This window comes from Hypomesus transpacificus, chromosome 1 (genome assembly GCF_021917145.1).
Source record: "Hypomesus transpacificus isolate Combined female chromosome 1, fHypTra1, whole genome shotgun sequence".
Classification (NCBI taxonomy): domain Eukaryota; kingdom Metazoa; phylum Chordata; class Actinopteri; order Osmeriformes; family Osmeridae; genus Hypomesus; species Hypomesus transpacificus.
The window spans coordinates 6,448,356-6,462,153 of NC_061060.1; the positions used below are offsets into that span (position 1 = coordinate 6,448,356).

General features: G+C 45.0%; 2 protein-coding genes across 2 annotated transcripts; both read left to right on the forward strand.

The window, feature by feature from the left end:
- Nucleotides 1–1,185: 1,185 nt before the first annotated feature.
- On the forward strand, nucleotides 1,186–5,481 carry LOC124467030 (ubiquitin-conjugating enzyme E2 K). The gene is made up of 7 exons (XM_047019105.1): nucleotides 1,186–1,603; nucleotides 2,577–2,670; nucleotides 2,927–2,985; nucleotides 3,156–3,238; nucleotides 3,433–3,532; nucleotides 3,917–4,045; nucleotides 4,409–5,481. The coding sequence occupies exons 1-7, from the start codon at nucleotides 1,541–1,543 to the stop codon at nucleotides 4,481–4,483; spliced, it is 603 nt and encodes a 200-aa protein (XP_046875061.1). The 5' UTR covers nucleotides 1,186–1,540; the 3' UTR covers nucleotides 4,484–5,481.
- Nucleotides 5,482–7,461: 1,980 nt separating this feature from the next.
- On the forward strand, nucleotides 7,462–11,972 carry LOC124467012 (neuronal acetylcholine receptor subunit alpha-9-II). The gene is made up of 6 exons (XM_047019065.1): nucleotides 7,462–7,510; nucleotides 7,788–7,933; nucleotides 9,287–9,441; nucleotides 9,604–9,784; nucleotides 10,576–10,927; nucleotides 11,200–11,972. The coding sequence occupies exons 1-6, from the start codon at nucleotides 7,462–7,464 to the stop codon at nucleotides 11,970–11,972; spliced, it is 1,656 nt and encodes a 551-aa protein (XP_046875021.1).
- Nucleotides 11,973–13,798: the final 1,826 nt, after the last annotated feature.

Here is a 13,798-nt window from a genome sequence, read left to right on the forward strand (position 1 = left end):
TTTGAGTGAATTGAATGTGAGGACAAGTATATTCACACATCTGTCCCAATGCATGTCAGGTGATTAGGGGCACAAAGTCACACGAATGGGCTTTGTGTGTGACTGGTACGCACTTGCATTGACTCAACTGACTAACTACCAGTAACACACACACTAACACACCATTACCTGCCACACATTCCTTATCCTCTTTCCACTGGATAACAAAAGAGAAAAAGACTTACCCTCGGCGGACATCCTTGCTATGCAAGACCGCCGTGTTGATCACTTAAACTATGAAAGTATGTCGCACTCTGGTGGAGAACCTAGAGCAGCACAGCACTGCCTTCTAAAGGAATGCATTTCCCTATAAGTGTTCCTGATCTGAACACAAAATCACTTGCATTTAAGTATCTTACAATTCTATGTTTTCTGTAATTATATGTATTATATAATGTAATTATATGTATATCTATATGTCTATAAATATAGAACATGTATCCATACAGTATCATTTTCATTGCATAGGAAGTTGTTATGGATGCTGGACATGTCCAGGCCATACACTGCCTTACTGAAATCTAGAGAACAAAAGATCCAGGTTCTCTCAACCTACAATGGAAGTATTAGATACTACACCCTTCCTGATAATTTGAATTTTTTAACACAAATCTTTTTTGTTTGTTGTCGAAAAATAAACATTTTTGTTGTTTTGTTTTGTTTGTTTTTTAGGATATTTAAGTGTAGGAAGCACTTCTGAATCTCACATATGAACGATGGAACTTTGATTAAGCGTTTTTCTCTGGAAAATGATAGCCCTCATGTCCTACAAAAAATAACAATCTTGCCTTAATAGTTAGCTAAAAAGACATACACACACAGTAGGCCTACTCTAAACAGATCCTTGGAATAATGACTTAGACATAGGTCATCTACTATGATCTCTTTGCATGGACGTTCTTTCATGACCATTAATCCCAAGAAGGGTTTGTAGAGACAGATTGCAAAAATAATGACACATGACTTCATGGTCCTATCCTTGTTTAACCTACACCGAGTTGTCAGGAGCAAAACAAAGGCAGATTACATTTAATATAAAAAAGATAAATAACTGAAATTCCCGAGTCCGTTTATGAAGGCATAGCTGTCCAAGGAAGGTTATGGTGAGCCATGGCATCAACCAATGGCATACAGCGTTGGGGACAGCAGTGGAAATCACATGACCTGCTTGTCAGATTGCATGCTGCTGGTATTAAAATGTTTCTAGGACCACCACCGAATGTCAACTTCGAAAATTGTTACATTATTACAAGAAAAGACACATGTTTGTTCTCTTTTCCGGTGTACAGTTTTAAAGGTTCCGTTTAGGGCTCACGCTATCTTCGCAACTGTTGTTGCACGGACCTAAAATCTGACAGCCAGGCATAGCTGTTAGCTGGAGACGGAGAGCGAAAGTGCGAGAGGAGAGTGATTGCGAATTCGCTGGGTAGAAAGGAAGGCTAGCCAAGTGAGGCCTGAGCAAGAGGATCTTGTTCACCTCCGACCGAAACACGGCGGAATCATGGCCAACATCGCGGTTCAAAGGATAAAACGGGAATTCAAAGAGGTTCTCAAAAGCGAGGAGGTTGGTTGTGTAATTTCATAATCGGTAGTGAATGAGTGAGCTGGAGCTCATGTTTTGTTGCTAGCAAGCTTGTGTTGAAAATGACACAAATTATCATCTTGTTGGTCATGCTACTAGGGTAAATGAAACAAAGACATTGCGCTTATTAAGCATTTGTCTATGTGGTTCGTAGCTTGCCGTTTGCTAACATCGACTAACTAGCTGTCCTTTTTTGCAGCACGGTGTTACTTGTTTTGCTATGCGGTTCCTGTCCTGTTGTCAGTAACCTTAGCTCGCGCAATGCTATAGCTAGTAGCTACTGCTGGCGCAGCTAGCCTTGCCCGAGACTCGTCTCAGTACAGGAAATCTCCCTGCGTCTGCAGCCAGGTTACCCCTAAACGTATTAGGCCGGATTCCATTCAATTATATAGCAAAGCTAAGGTAGATGATAAGCAAGTTTGCTGTCTGGGAAATTAACCTAAATGAGCAAGATAAGGAAACGTATACAGCTTGATTGGTATGTTTTGAAATTGGGTGAAGTACTCACTGACTTTTAGCGTTAAATGCCAATGCCATTAAGCTAGCTGGCTGGCTAACAGTCTGTGTTGTTAGTGTTGACACGCTAGTCTGTCGCTAACTTTCATTAATAAGCTATCATGCCTCCCTGTGTTGCCACGTTCAGTCGTGTCAACTTCTGCCGCATTGGCTGTTTTGTGTTACCTGTCCTTCAGGTGGTTAAATCTAGGCTGACACAGTGCATCATGGAATGACAAAGGCTGATAGTGTTAGTTAGCTAACTACATTGACTGTTGTTCCCTGCCGAAACATTAGCTCACATGTGTTCAGAACCCCATCATGAAGCTGTTTGCTTTAATGTGTGTAGCATGAAATTCATTTCTACCTTTGCACAAGAAGGCCTGCTCCCTACATTTGCGCACGTTGTGAAAAAGACCAAGGTTTTTCATTCCTCTTTATGTTTCTTCTACTCTGACAGACAAGCAAAAACCAGATAAAGGTGGACCTGGTGGACGAGAACTTCACAGAGCTTAAGGGGGAGATTGCAGGGCCACCTGACACACCATATGAAGGTGAGACTACCAGGCAGGTATACAGCTTACCTGTCCTGGGACCCGAGCCCCAGAGGGTTGTCAGGCATCAGCCCTCTCTGTAGGGGCATGTTGTTCTGGGGCTGGATAGATTCCTGCAGGATGGAAGGTGGAAAGCAGTAGCTGTAGGCTGTATGTGCTGCATAAATGCTTTGTTTACTGTGTTTAATTCTAACTTTGGATTTCAAGACAAGAGGTCAGGGGTTTATAACATCCCTTCTTTATTTTTTGTTTGCAGGTGGTAGATACCAACTAGAAATAAAAATTCCAGAGACATATCCATTCAATCCTCCTAAGGTAGGTACACGTATGATGGAATATACATTTTCTGTCTGCAAATAGGATTTCAATTATATCTAGTTCAGCCCAGTGAGGATTTATTTTTATAATGTATTATTGATGTATTTTTTTTAAACTCAAACTGTTACTTTTTAATGAACCCGGCCCCCTTTGGACTCTCCCTCCAGGTACGATTTATCACCAAGATCTGGCATCCCAACATCAGCTCAGTCACAGGTGCAATATGTCTGGACATTCTTAAAGACCAATGGTGAGTCATAGCAAACTTAATCATAGAGGGCATGACTTCTTTTAACTATTTTTTAGGTTGACTGGACCCTATACCATGGTTTCTCACACCTATTCTATACTTAACTAATTACATCCAGTCTTTTAGACTAGTGAATCTTGAATGGAAAGGAACTAGGGGGCAGAATGGCATGATTGTGTCTATCTGTGTTGCAGGGCTGCAGCCATGACGCTTAGGACGGTGCTCCTGTCACTACAAGCCTTATTGGCAGCTGCCGAACCAGACGACCCACAGGATGCTGTGGTGGCAAATCAGGTTAGAGGAAGTGTGTGTCGGGGGGGGGGGGGGGGTCAGGGGTGTTGTTTACCCGTTTGTACACATTGATGACTCATCATTAAGCTTCTGCCTTGCACTACATCTATGATGGCTCCCTGTTGTTCATCTTTGATCCCACTCTGTTGCTTTATTCCCTTCACTGCTCACTGCTATGCTGAGCTTGATAGGGTGGAGGCTTCTGTCCTGCTGGGATTTCAACCAATGACATTTCCTGCCTCTATCTTTTCTTTTTCTCTTGATTCTCTCTCTCTCTCCCCCCCCCTCTACTTCCTCCATCTGTCTCTTTCTCTCCCTCTCCCTCTGTTTCTCTCTCCCTCTCTCTCTCTCCTCTTTCTTCTGCTGTTGTGTGTCTCTCCCTCTCAGTATAAGCAGAACCCAGAGATGTTCAAACAGACGGCTCGGCTCTGGTCCCATGTGTACGCTGGGGCTCCTGTGTCTAGTCCAGAGTACACCCGCAAAATAGATAAACTCTGTGCCATGGGCTTCGACAAAGTGAGTAGGACCGTGTCTACCATCTTCTAAACAAACTCCTTCCCTCGAATGTCTTAACGTATCCTGATACAAAAAAAGTATTTTGGAATCATGTACGTTGCTTAATGTATCAGTGCTTGATTGCTCTTGTATAGCATGGTAGAACCAATGGGTTATTATCCAAGACAACCCACACAACCACCTGACCCTGCTGACTCAAACAGTTATTTGAAAAGGTTTCAAATTGTGTTGACCCAGGTCTTTCTACAGGTTTATTAAGCTTTGTAATACATATCAACCTGTGAGATTGCATTCATTGTGATGGTGTATATATCCACTTTCCATAATAGTTCAAAGGAGGGTATGTTCTCTCTCTGTCCACAGAATGCAGTAATAGTGGCATTGTCGTCGAAATCTTGGGACGTGGAGACGGCGACAGAGCTACTGCTCAGCAACTGAATCTCCAACCCTTGCCTCCCCACCCCCACCCCACCCCAGGACTGCCCAATCTTACCCCACCACACCATCTCTGTCCTCTATCTGACCTTTACATATACTCATCCTCCCTCTCCTTTGTCTAACCCTCTCTGCTGTCTCTCCTCACCTCTGATCCCTGTGTCTCATGGCGGACCCTCCCACTCCCGTTCCATCCGCCCATCCGTCAACGGCCTTTCCTCTGCATCGTGACACCTCCTACAAGTCCTCGTCTGCCACCCCCTCTGTTCTGCATCACACTCCTTTCTCCCTCTCTCTCTTTCTCTCTGTCTCTCTGTCTCTCTCTCTGTCTCTCTGTCTCTGTCTCTGTCTTTCTCTGTCTTTATTCTCTACCACACCGTCTGTCATTCAACATTCCGTCATGTACCACAGTAAGATGTCTGATCACCTCCCCCTCCTTGAGCCAAGTGCCATTGCCACCCCACTCTCTCATTTTTTGTGTCCGCCTCACAGCGTAGCGCCCCACGTAGCTTTCTTTGCCTCCAGTTTTTTTGTATTTATTTTTTTACATCAAGTATGGTGGGACAGATGCCAGGCAAAGATGATTGGACATTTTACACACCTTTTCTAAGCACTTCATGCATCACAGATGTTACCTTGCAGTAGCCACACCCATATAATGTCCAGGTAACCCCCTCCCAACCTATGGGTAACCTCCCATCTTCCCGCGTCCTCTATCATGGCTACTTTCACTTTCACTCTTCTTCAACCCCTCCTCCCCCCCTTTTGGTTCTTGCCTCCCACAGGAATCCATTTGGATTCCCGTTTTTAAAAGAAATAAATCAAAACAGTTACGCTCTCTTACGTTACTGTTCACAGATTTACGCAACTCAAGCAGAAATGAGACTGGGAAAAAAAGGTTTGAAAAATATTGCATCCACTGAACTACGCCAACAGAGAATAAACTATGTCAAAAAAATATTTCATCTGTAAATAAAGCTATTAAAGTCTGTGTAAAATAAGTTTTGCATCGTTACTAAATTTGTATTATTATTATTAGGCCTATTACACACACCGGCATAATAATTACCGAATATTACAGGATACAGCATTTAAAAAAGGAGGTTTCTTATGTATTGTGTGTGTGAGAGAGATCTAGTGAAGATCTAAATTCATGAGGCTGATGGGAACAAAATCTATAGGGATTTATGCAGTCAAAGAAAGTAGAACAAGCAAATTAATGAAGATGCATGCAGGAAATATTATGAATGCGTAGGCTACTTGTATTCTCGGCAGAGCTGCACCTAAAGATGCGTTAACATGAACCGAATTTAAATGATTAAAACAATTCCTTCCAATGGCTAATGATTAAAGACGAGCTCGCATACTGTGGGTGCAGTAATTCTACATTTCTCATAACCGCAGAGATTTATCCAGCGAGGTGAGAGGAATGGGGAGGGACAGAGACAGATGGCAGGTTAGGCAGCATGTTGTGTTTGAGCCAGCCTCACTACAGTATAACAACTCTCCATCTTTATTACAGGAGAGGCCCTGGCATGGCTCTCATCAACATATGGCAGCCTGTACAGGCTTATACTTTTGCTGGGAGGTATGCGTTTGCCCCATGTTCAATATGCACATTTAGCCTATAGGACGTGGTGTATGTAGGCCTATGTGTATTAACGCTTTTGTGTACCAATGTCTTCTTCCCGCACTCAATATTTCTCTCGTCAGTGTTGTTCGTGCGTGTTTAGCTTTCCTGTGTCATGACTTGTTGGCGCCCAAACCGGTCCACTACGGCCCCGTACAGGTTCCCCTCCCGCTGCCCATGCCAGAGCGACACCTGCTATCGAGCTGCAGGCAAGCCCAGCCTCAGGTTTCCCCCCAGACATCCCGAGTGACAAAAGCTCGTTTTGTACCTCTCTAGTCTGCCTGATAACTATCTCTCTGGCAGCAGGCCACCTAGGTCTGTGAATCCTATGCAGAAAGAACAGTGATTTTTCTCATAGATTTTCGTTGTTGTGTTGGACCAGTCTGTAAAACTATAAAAGCCTGTACTGTACACTTGTGATGCCCCGTGGCCACCAGAATAGTCAATGGTACGTGGGGGATTATTATGTTTTTTTTTCTTCATTTATTTCATTGACAAACAATAAGAGTAAAATTTCCTATCTACTGAGAACATTTCTTTTGATGTTGATTCATATAGGTTTTATACTTGTCTTTTGTAGGCATGTGAACCTTTGGTCCGTTTTCAGAACTGCTGATTCTGGATCAAAAGGCTGTCGTTTTCGACCTGTCTGAGTAGCCCACCCTACGGTTAGGCTAACTGCATTAAAATGGCATTCCTTTGAACCTATATATTAGTATGAAGAGCCATGTGATCTGAATTTCACCATTTGAATTTGAGCATCCTGAATTCTGTTGAATTTCTGTTTTTTTTTTATCAGAATTATGTTTTACACTGAAACACATTCTTATGTAGCGCAGTGCTAAATAACACATTCTCACATTCATTGTGTCACTGATTTGCTTCCATAAGAAGAGACTGCCTAAACATGATATGCATTATTTCAGAACAATAAACCGCTTACTGAAATGTGGTATTAAAGTGTAGGCCTATCTTCCGCGCATGATCGCTCCTATGTTGGCCCACGCAAGCCCCCCTGCCACGCGTTTGATTGACAGCTGAATAGATATTCGGTAGGCTACTTGCCGATGGTCCAGGGCTCCAGGAGCATCTGGTTTCCCTCAAGTCGCCTGCTACGTGATAGCCGGGGTCCTATTGCTTATTTGAACGGGCAGTCTGCCTGCCCCTGCCAGCAGTAGGCGGCTGTCTTGAGTGCGAGAAGGACTAACGGAAATTAGTGTGCTGCTATCAGCAACTGAGTTCAATTGGGGTTGAACGGGACTCCTGTTAACCAGATGGGAATTAATCCCAGGTGCACTAATTTATGTGGCTGGAATTTCCTCTCGTTTTCTTTAGGATGTTTTTGTCGAAAATGATCAGGATAGTCCCAGTCTTGTGTTTTGCGATGCTGTTCCTTGAAGGTAAGCACAACACCTGTATCTGGTGCAGAACTTGTTTTCAGCTGCAAGTGTTTTACTGAAATGTCGCAAGTAATTCAATACACATATTATCTTGTTGGAATTAACCCTAACAAAAGCAGAAACCACACAATTCTGATGCACAAATGGCCTGTATGCATCTAGTAGGGAGCCAGGTTCTTACCACTCACACACATAACACTATCACTGTGCACAGATATACTGGAGCAATGCTTGGTAATAATGTCGAGGAGGTATTCTACTATCTGTGTTACCGTAGTGGCCCACTCAGCACAGGGTCGCTATGCTCAGCAGCTCCTCAACGACCTGATGGAGAACTACTCCAACGCCCTGCGGCCGGTAGAAGACACGGACAAGGCCCTCAACGTCACGCTGCAGATAACCCTGTCCCAGATCAAAGACATGGTGGGTCACCAGGGTCCCCCCCCTTTTTCTCTCCTTCTCTCACCTCTTTCACTGTCTGTCTCTCTTTCTCTCTTTCTCTCCTTTTCTCTCTCTCTTTCTCTCTCTCTCTCTCTTTGTCTCTCTCTCTCTCTCTATCACTCTCATTGTCTTTCAAGGGATTTGAAATAGGATTTAATGCAGGTCCACAGAACAGTAACGGGTATCCCTAGCATGACACCGTCTCTCCAGCTTTTACGGTAAAAACGGTAAAACATTGTTTCATTTAAATTAAAGTGATAACTTACTTTGTAAAGGATATTTTAGCTCCACAACATACTTTCTATAAAGAGTACATTGGCATTGGATGGATGTTGCTTTATGTTGCTTTGTTCTATGTTGGCCCAGTGGCATCTCCCTAGCTGGTGGGTTGTAGTTTTGTACTGGTTGTGGTGTATAGTCATGTTTATATTAATGTATAAAGGTCATCAAGTGCTTTACTGATGCCCATATATGTCAACACCGGAGACCCAGGGTCAACCCTCAGAGAAGACATTGATGGTTCCAGTGCTGATGTGTGTGTGTGACAGCAGGCAGCGGTAGACCTCCTACTGTACTGGCCTACTATTACTAAGACAGCTCCCATTTCTGCTCAGGTTCACTGCCCTGTCAACCCTCAATTCCTGTGTGTGTGTGTGAGACAGACGGAGAGAGAGTTACATAGAAGATAACATAGACAAAGGATGAAATTGTTTTTGCGTGTGTGTGTGCTTCAGTGTCCCGTTACCCAGGGGGTAAAGCTCTCCTTGGTTACCTGACTTGGTGAAGCCCTGTGTCAGGCCCTGGCAGCAATAGCCTGTCACCCTCCAGCCGTCCACCTCCTCATCCACTCCATATTGACAGCAGGGGTTAGGTTTCAGTTAGGCTGACATTGACTCTGATAAATGTCTTACCGTGTGATGCTAAACACTAATGAGGGTCTGTGTGTGACAGAGGGAGCAAGAGAGATCGAAAAACAACACAGGGTGTGTGTGTGTGTGGGGGGGGGGGGTTAATATAACACCTTAATTTGGATAGTCCTTTAGAGGAAATCTATAGATTCTTTATGAACTATCAATGATATTCAATTTCTTTCAACCAACATTAATATTCTCTTAACACATTGATAATAATTGGAGCGTAATTATTTAGACAAATAGAACATATTGATAAATAACATTTTTATACAGCAGACCCATGTGCTTGTATGTCACCTGAATGTCACCTGTTTATGTGTCTATATGTCACCTTTATTTCCACATTTGTGCTACTGGTGTGTCACCTGTATGTGCCTGTATGTCATCTGAATGTCACTGGTATGTGTGTGTGTGTGTGTAGGATGAGAGGAACCAGGTTCTAATAGCGTACTTGTGGATCAGGCAGACCTGGTATGATACCTATCTCAAGTGGGACAAGGAGGACTATGATGGCCTGGAGGTCATCCGCATTCCCAGCAGCCTTGTGTGGCGGCCCGACCTGGTCCTCTATAACAAGTACCCCAATACGTCACACACACACACACACATTCCAGGAGTGTCTGGCCTGAGTGTCAGGTTGATGGGAGTGTGAAAGTTTGGGACTCCCATTGGTGCCAAGCAGTATCAGTCAAGTACAGAAGCATTTCAAGTAGGATCAAGTGGACACATGTTCCTCAGGGCTGATGATGACTTCTCGGGGCCCATGGACACCAACGTGGTGCTGAGATACAATGGGGAGATCACCTGGGACGCCCCGGCCATCACCAAGAGCTCCTGCGTGGTGGACGTGTCCTACTTCCCCTTCGACAGTCAGGAGTGCAACCTCACCTTTGGCTCATGGACCTACAATGGCAACCAGGTTACGCAAACTTACCCACACATGGCAACCAGGTTACGCAAACTTACCCATACATACACACACACTCATACATGCAGACACACAAGGGTTCATGTGTAACCAAGTTGAATTGGTCAAACTCACGTCTTTTGTCACGTCTACATACTACCAACCAACGCCGCCATCAAAAAGATTTTGGTGGCGTAGCTGGCTATAGAGGTGTTCATGAGAGGTGGTCGTTGCATGAATCAGTAGTACCCAAAGTTCGAACCACAGTGTGGGCAAGAGAGGGACGAAACGGGTACTGACAAACGGCACGTCGACAGCTGACACACAATAATATGCACACACACACAAGCACATATGCACACAGCACGCAGAAAAACACACTCTCAAGTACAAGTACATACACACGTTAAGTGCCCTATTGTCAGTGCAGCAGGGTAACTGACCTGGGTGCCCTGAAAGAGGAGGAGGATGAGACACACTCATCCCCTCTCTCTGTCTCACCGCAGACAGACACACTCAACTATGTGGGCGGTGATGTCATCATGCTATTGGAGACCCCGTGTTTGTGTGTCTATGTGAGTGTGTGAGAGAGAGAGAGTGAGTTTGTGTTGCCTAAGTAGACTTCAGTGCAAAACAGCACCAAACATGGCACACAATACAGCCTCTCACGTTCTCAAACTCTCACTCTCGCTCCACCCCTTCCTATCCTTCTCATGTTGTCTTCCTCCTCCTCCTTCCCCTCCTCCTCCTCTTCCTCCCCCCCCCCCCCCCCCCCCCCCCCGGCTTCCCCCGGCTTCCCCCAGGTGGACATCGCCATGGGCATGGACAGCGGCGACCTGTCCGACTTCGTGGAGAACGTGGAGTGGGAGTGCCACGGGATGCCCGCCACCAAAAACGTCATCATGTACGGATGCTGCTCCGACCCCTACCCCGACATCACCTACACCGTGCTCCTCCAGAGACGCTCCTCCTTCTACATCTTCAACCTGCTCCTCCCCTGCTTCCTCATCTCCTTCCTGGCCCCGCTGGGCTTCTACCTGCCGGCTGACTCCGGGGAGAAGGTGTCGCTGGGCGTCACCGTGCTGCTGGCCCTCACTGTCTTCCAGCTGATGGTGGCTGAGAGCATGCCGCCCTCAGAGAGCGTGCCGCTCATAGGTGAGGGAGGGAAGGAGGGAGGGAGGAGGATGACAGGAGCAAGGGAGGGAGGGAGGGATACAGATGGAGGGAGGGAAGGAGGGAGTGAATGTGTGTCTGGCACAATCCCTTTTTTATGATAGTACAGTCTCTCGTTATGCCATCTCTGTTTTCTTTGCTTCCTCATACACACACACACACACACACACACACACACACACACTTACACACACACACAAACAAACCTGAAGAGCCATAAAGGCCATATTCAACTCCTCTATCCTCTCTCCCAGGGAAGTACTACATTGCTACCATGACGATGATCACAGCCTCCACCGCACTCACCATCTTCATCATGAACATCCACTTCTGCGGTCCCGAGGCCAAGCCTGTCCCTCAATGGGCCAAGGTCCTCATCATCGACTACATGTCCAAGATCTTCTTTGTCTACGAAGTGGGAGAGAACTGTGTCTCCCCTCCCTCCCCCTCCTCCTCCTCCTCACACTTAGCCGGGGATGAGTTCCAGCACCAGAACCTCAGCCCTCCCCACAGGGCCAACGGTAAACCGGGAGGCTGTAATAACGGCCGAGAGGAGCAGTTTCCTACCAAACGGCCCCGACCCCAGACCCCCAAACCCCAGCATCATCCTAGGGCTAAGCCCCAGCAGCACCATATCACTCGGGATGAGAAGAACCGCATCTTCCACTCTCCACCGGTGACATACGAGGGCTTCCAGCCCAACGGGAACCACTCTTCTCAGGGGGGCTGCTCCAAGGAGGCCCCTCTCTGTTGCCCTGAGGACCAAAAGCCGGCAGCCGTCACCGTTGCCACGGTCACTTTTGGCCCCTGTGTGTTCTGTAGCAACGGATACAGCCTGCCCGGGGTAGACTCCAAGCTAGTGCGAAACGTGGACTACATCGCCAACTGTTTCCGGGAACAACGGGCCACGTGTGCCAAGGCGGCAGAGTGGAAGAAGGTTGCCAAGGTGATGGACAGGTTCTTCATGTGGATCTTCTTCATCATGGTCTTCCTAATGAGCATCCTCATAATCGGCAAGGCGCCATGACAGACTGATCATTCATCTAAATAAATAACATTTCTCTCTTTCAACATCTTCATTCTGTTTTTTTTTTATATATATGGTGTAATGTGTGAAAGCTTTGCCTTAATTTTTATGTCAGCACAGCTATCTTTACACATGTGCATGTGAAATGTGAAAATTGTATAAACGGTCACACACACAATACTGACAGTGGGCTCATACAACAGGTGATCCTTGAAGCATTCTTCAAACAATAATAGCCAACAGCAGACAGATTAAATGTTTGTACAGTTTTGTAACTCAATAGTTAGGATACAAACAGTAAACACAGTCATTACCTGGACTGTCGTCACTGTCACATACACAAACACTTACATACAACCCTTTAGCTTCCGAAGGTTGGTAATCCGATCCTATGTCATGTTTTAACAGCCATGGGGAAAATATAACCATTAGATGCGGCACATGTCTTATTCACCAGTGTGAAATCAGATGCCTGATCTCCGAGACAGAGAGCAGGGTCCAGTGTGCTCTGGATCTCATACCTGGAATCATTTTTCTGTTCAAAATCATCTGGTGAATAGTTAATGTCAGAGCTTTGTTTCCAAACAGGGACCAGGGCTGTGAAGATGTAAGGTAATATGGTGCATCAATTATGCAGCACTTTGAGGTTGACCCCCTCCAAAGACCCGTAACTTGAAAGGAAGTGAAATATACTGTATAGTGCGTGGGTCAGTGTTTGTACTAGTTAAAGGGGTGTGAATTGTCTGGCACACTTCCTAAAGACAGCATGATCCTTAATTTGGGAAGGAAATGATGTGATCATGCTTTCTTCTTTATAGTAGTAAGAAGTCTTTCATATCTTGTTTTCTTCTTCGCTTCTCGCCTCACTTATGTGCTACCCATTAGAGTCTTGCTTATCTTGCTTGTAGTAACTAGTTTATACAGCAGAGGGCAGTCATGTTTCAATCATGCTAACTCAAGGGGGTTCTGACATGCAGCAGGCCACCTGACGAACGGTCCCTAATAACTGGAGTGGTGGGCATAGAAATATTTCAACGAAATGGCTTCAGATAAATCAGTAGTTGCTATACCCTACCCATATATTAGAAGTATAACAAATCAGAACAGACAGTATTCTTTTTCATGGTAGCCTTCATTTAAGAACATGTGTGCTTCAAGTGTTTCATTGTGTGTTTACATTGTCTGATGGGGTTTGTTCGAAATATTAGTCAGTAATACATAAAATAAATCCTTGCATTTATCGTCTTAGCGTCTCACCTTTACTGAAAGAGAATCTTCCAGTCTCTAAATGCTGGCTTGCATATTGCTATAATCGTGTGCCACCCCAGCAAGGAAAAGCAGTTTCATCACTCAGATGAAAGCTGTCATCTTGTCTGATCCTCTTCTCCTAAGTGATTGTCTCATTTAAGTGAAAATCACACTTGAGCTCTGGGAGAATTTCCTCCTGTACATTTTATTTTAGCTATAGTATTGGCAGCAGTCGTGCCACCAAACGGGGCCTTTATAAACGCTACAAAAACTCGGGAACTGGTCAGAAGTGGGAACCGGTAAGAAGTGGGAACTGGGAACCTTGAAATCTGCGTTAAGTGGACTCGGTATAGACTGCTGCTTGCAAAATTGACAGACCTTTTTCATTTCAACACAACAGCACCGTTCGATCCCCATATCACCTGTAGAGAGGAAAATATAAAATGCAAAATTGTATTTTACAAAAAGGTTTACTATATGTCTATGGCAAGGAATATGGCTTTATTTGAGCAGTATTTCAATTCGGTGCAGAAATCTCAGTGTCGGATTCAACTCCACTTAATTTGCATATAGTTACC

Coding starts and splice junctions, on each gene's coding strand:
- LOC124467030 (XM_047019105.1), top strand. CDS start 1,541: ATGGCCAACATCGCGGTTCAAAGGATAAAACGGGAATTCAAAGAGGTT. Junction 1,604..2,576: donor AGGTTCTCAAAAGCGAGGAG/GTTGGTTGTGTA, acceptor CTACTCTGACAG/ACAAGCAAAAACCAGATAAA. Junction 3,533..3,916: donor ATGCTGTGGTGGCAAATCAG/GTTAGAGGAAGT, acceptor TCTCCCTCTCAG/TATAAGCAGAACCCAGAGAT.
- LOC124467012 (XM_047019065.1), top strand. CDS start 7,462: ATGATCAGGATAGTCCCAGTCTTGTGTTTTGCGATGCTGTTCCTTGAA. Junction 7,934..9,286: donor TGTCCCAGATCAAAGACATG/GTGGGTCACCAG, acceptor GTGTGTGTGTAG/GATGAGAGGAACCAGGTTCT. Junction 10,928..11,199: donor AGAGAGCGTGCCGCTCATAG/GTGAGGGAGGGA, acceptor CCTCTCTCCCAG/GGAAGTACTACATTGCTACC.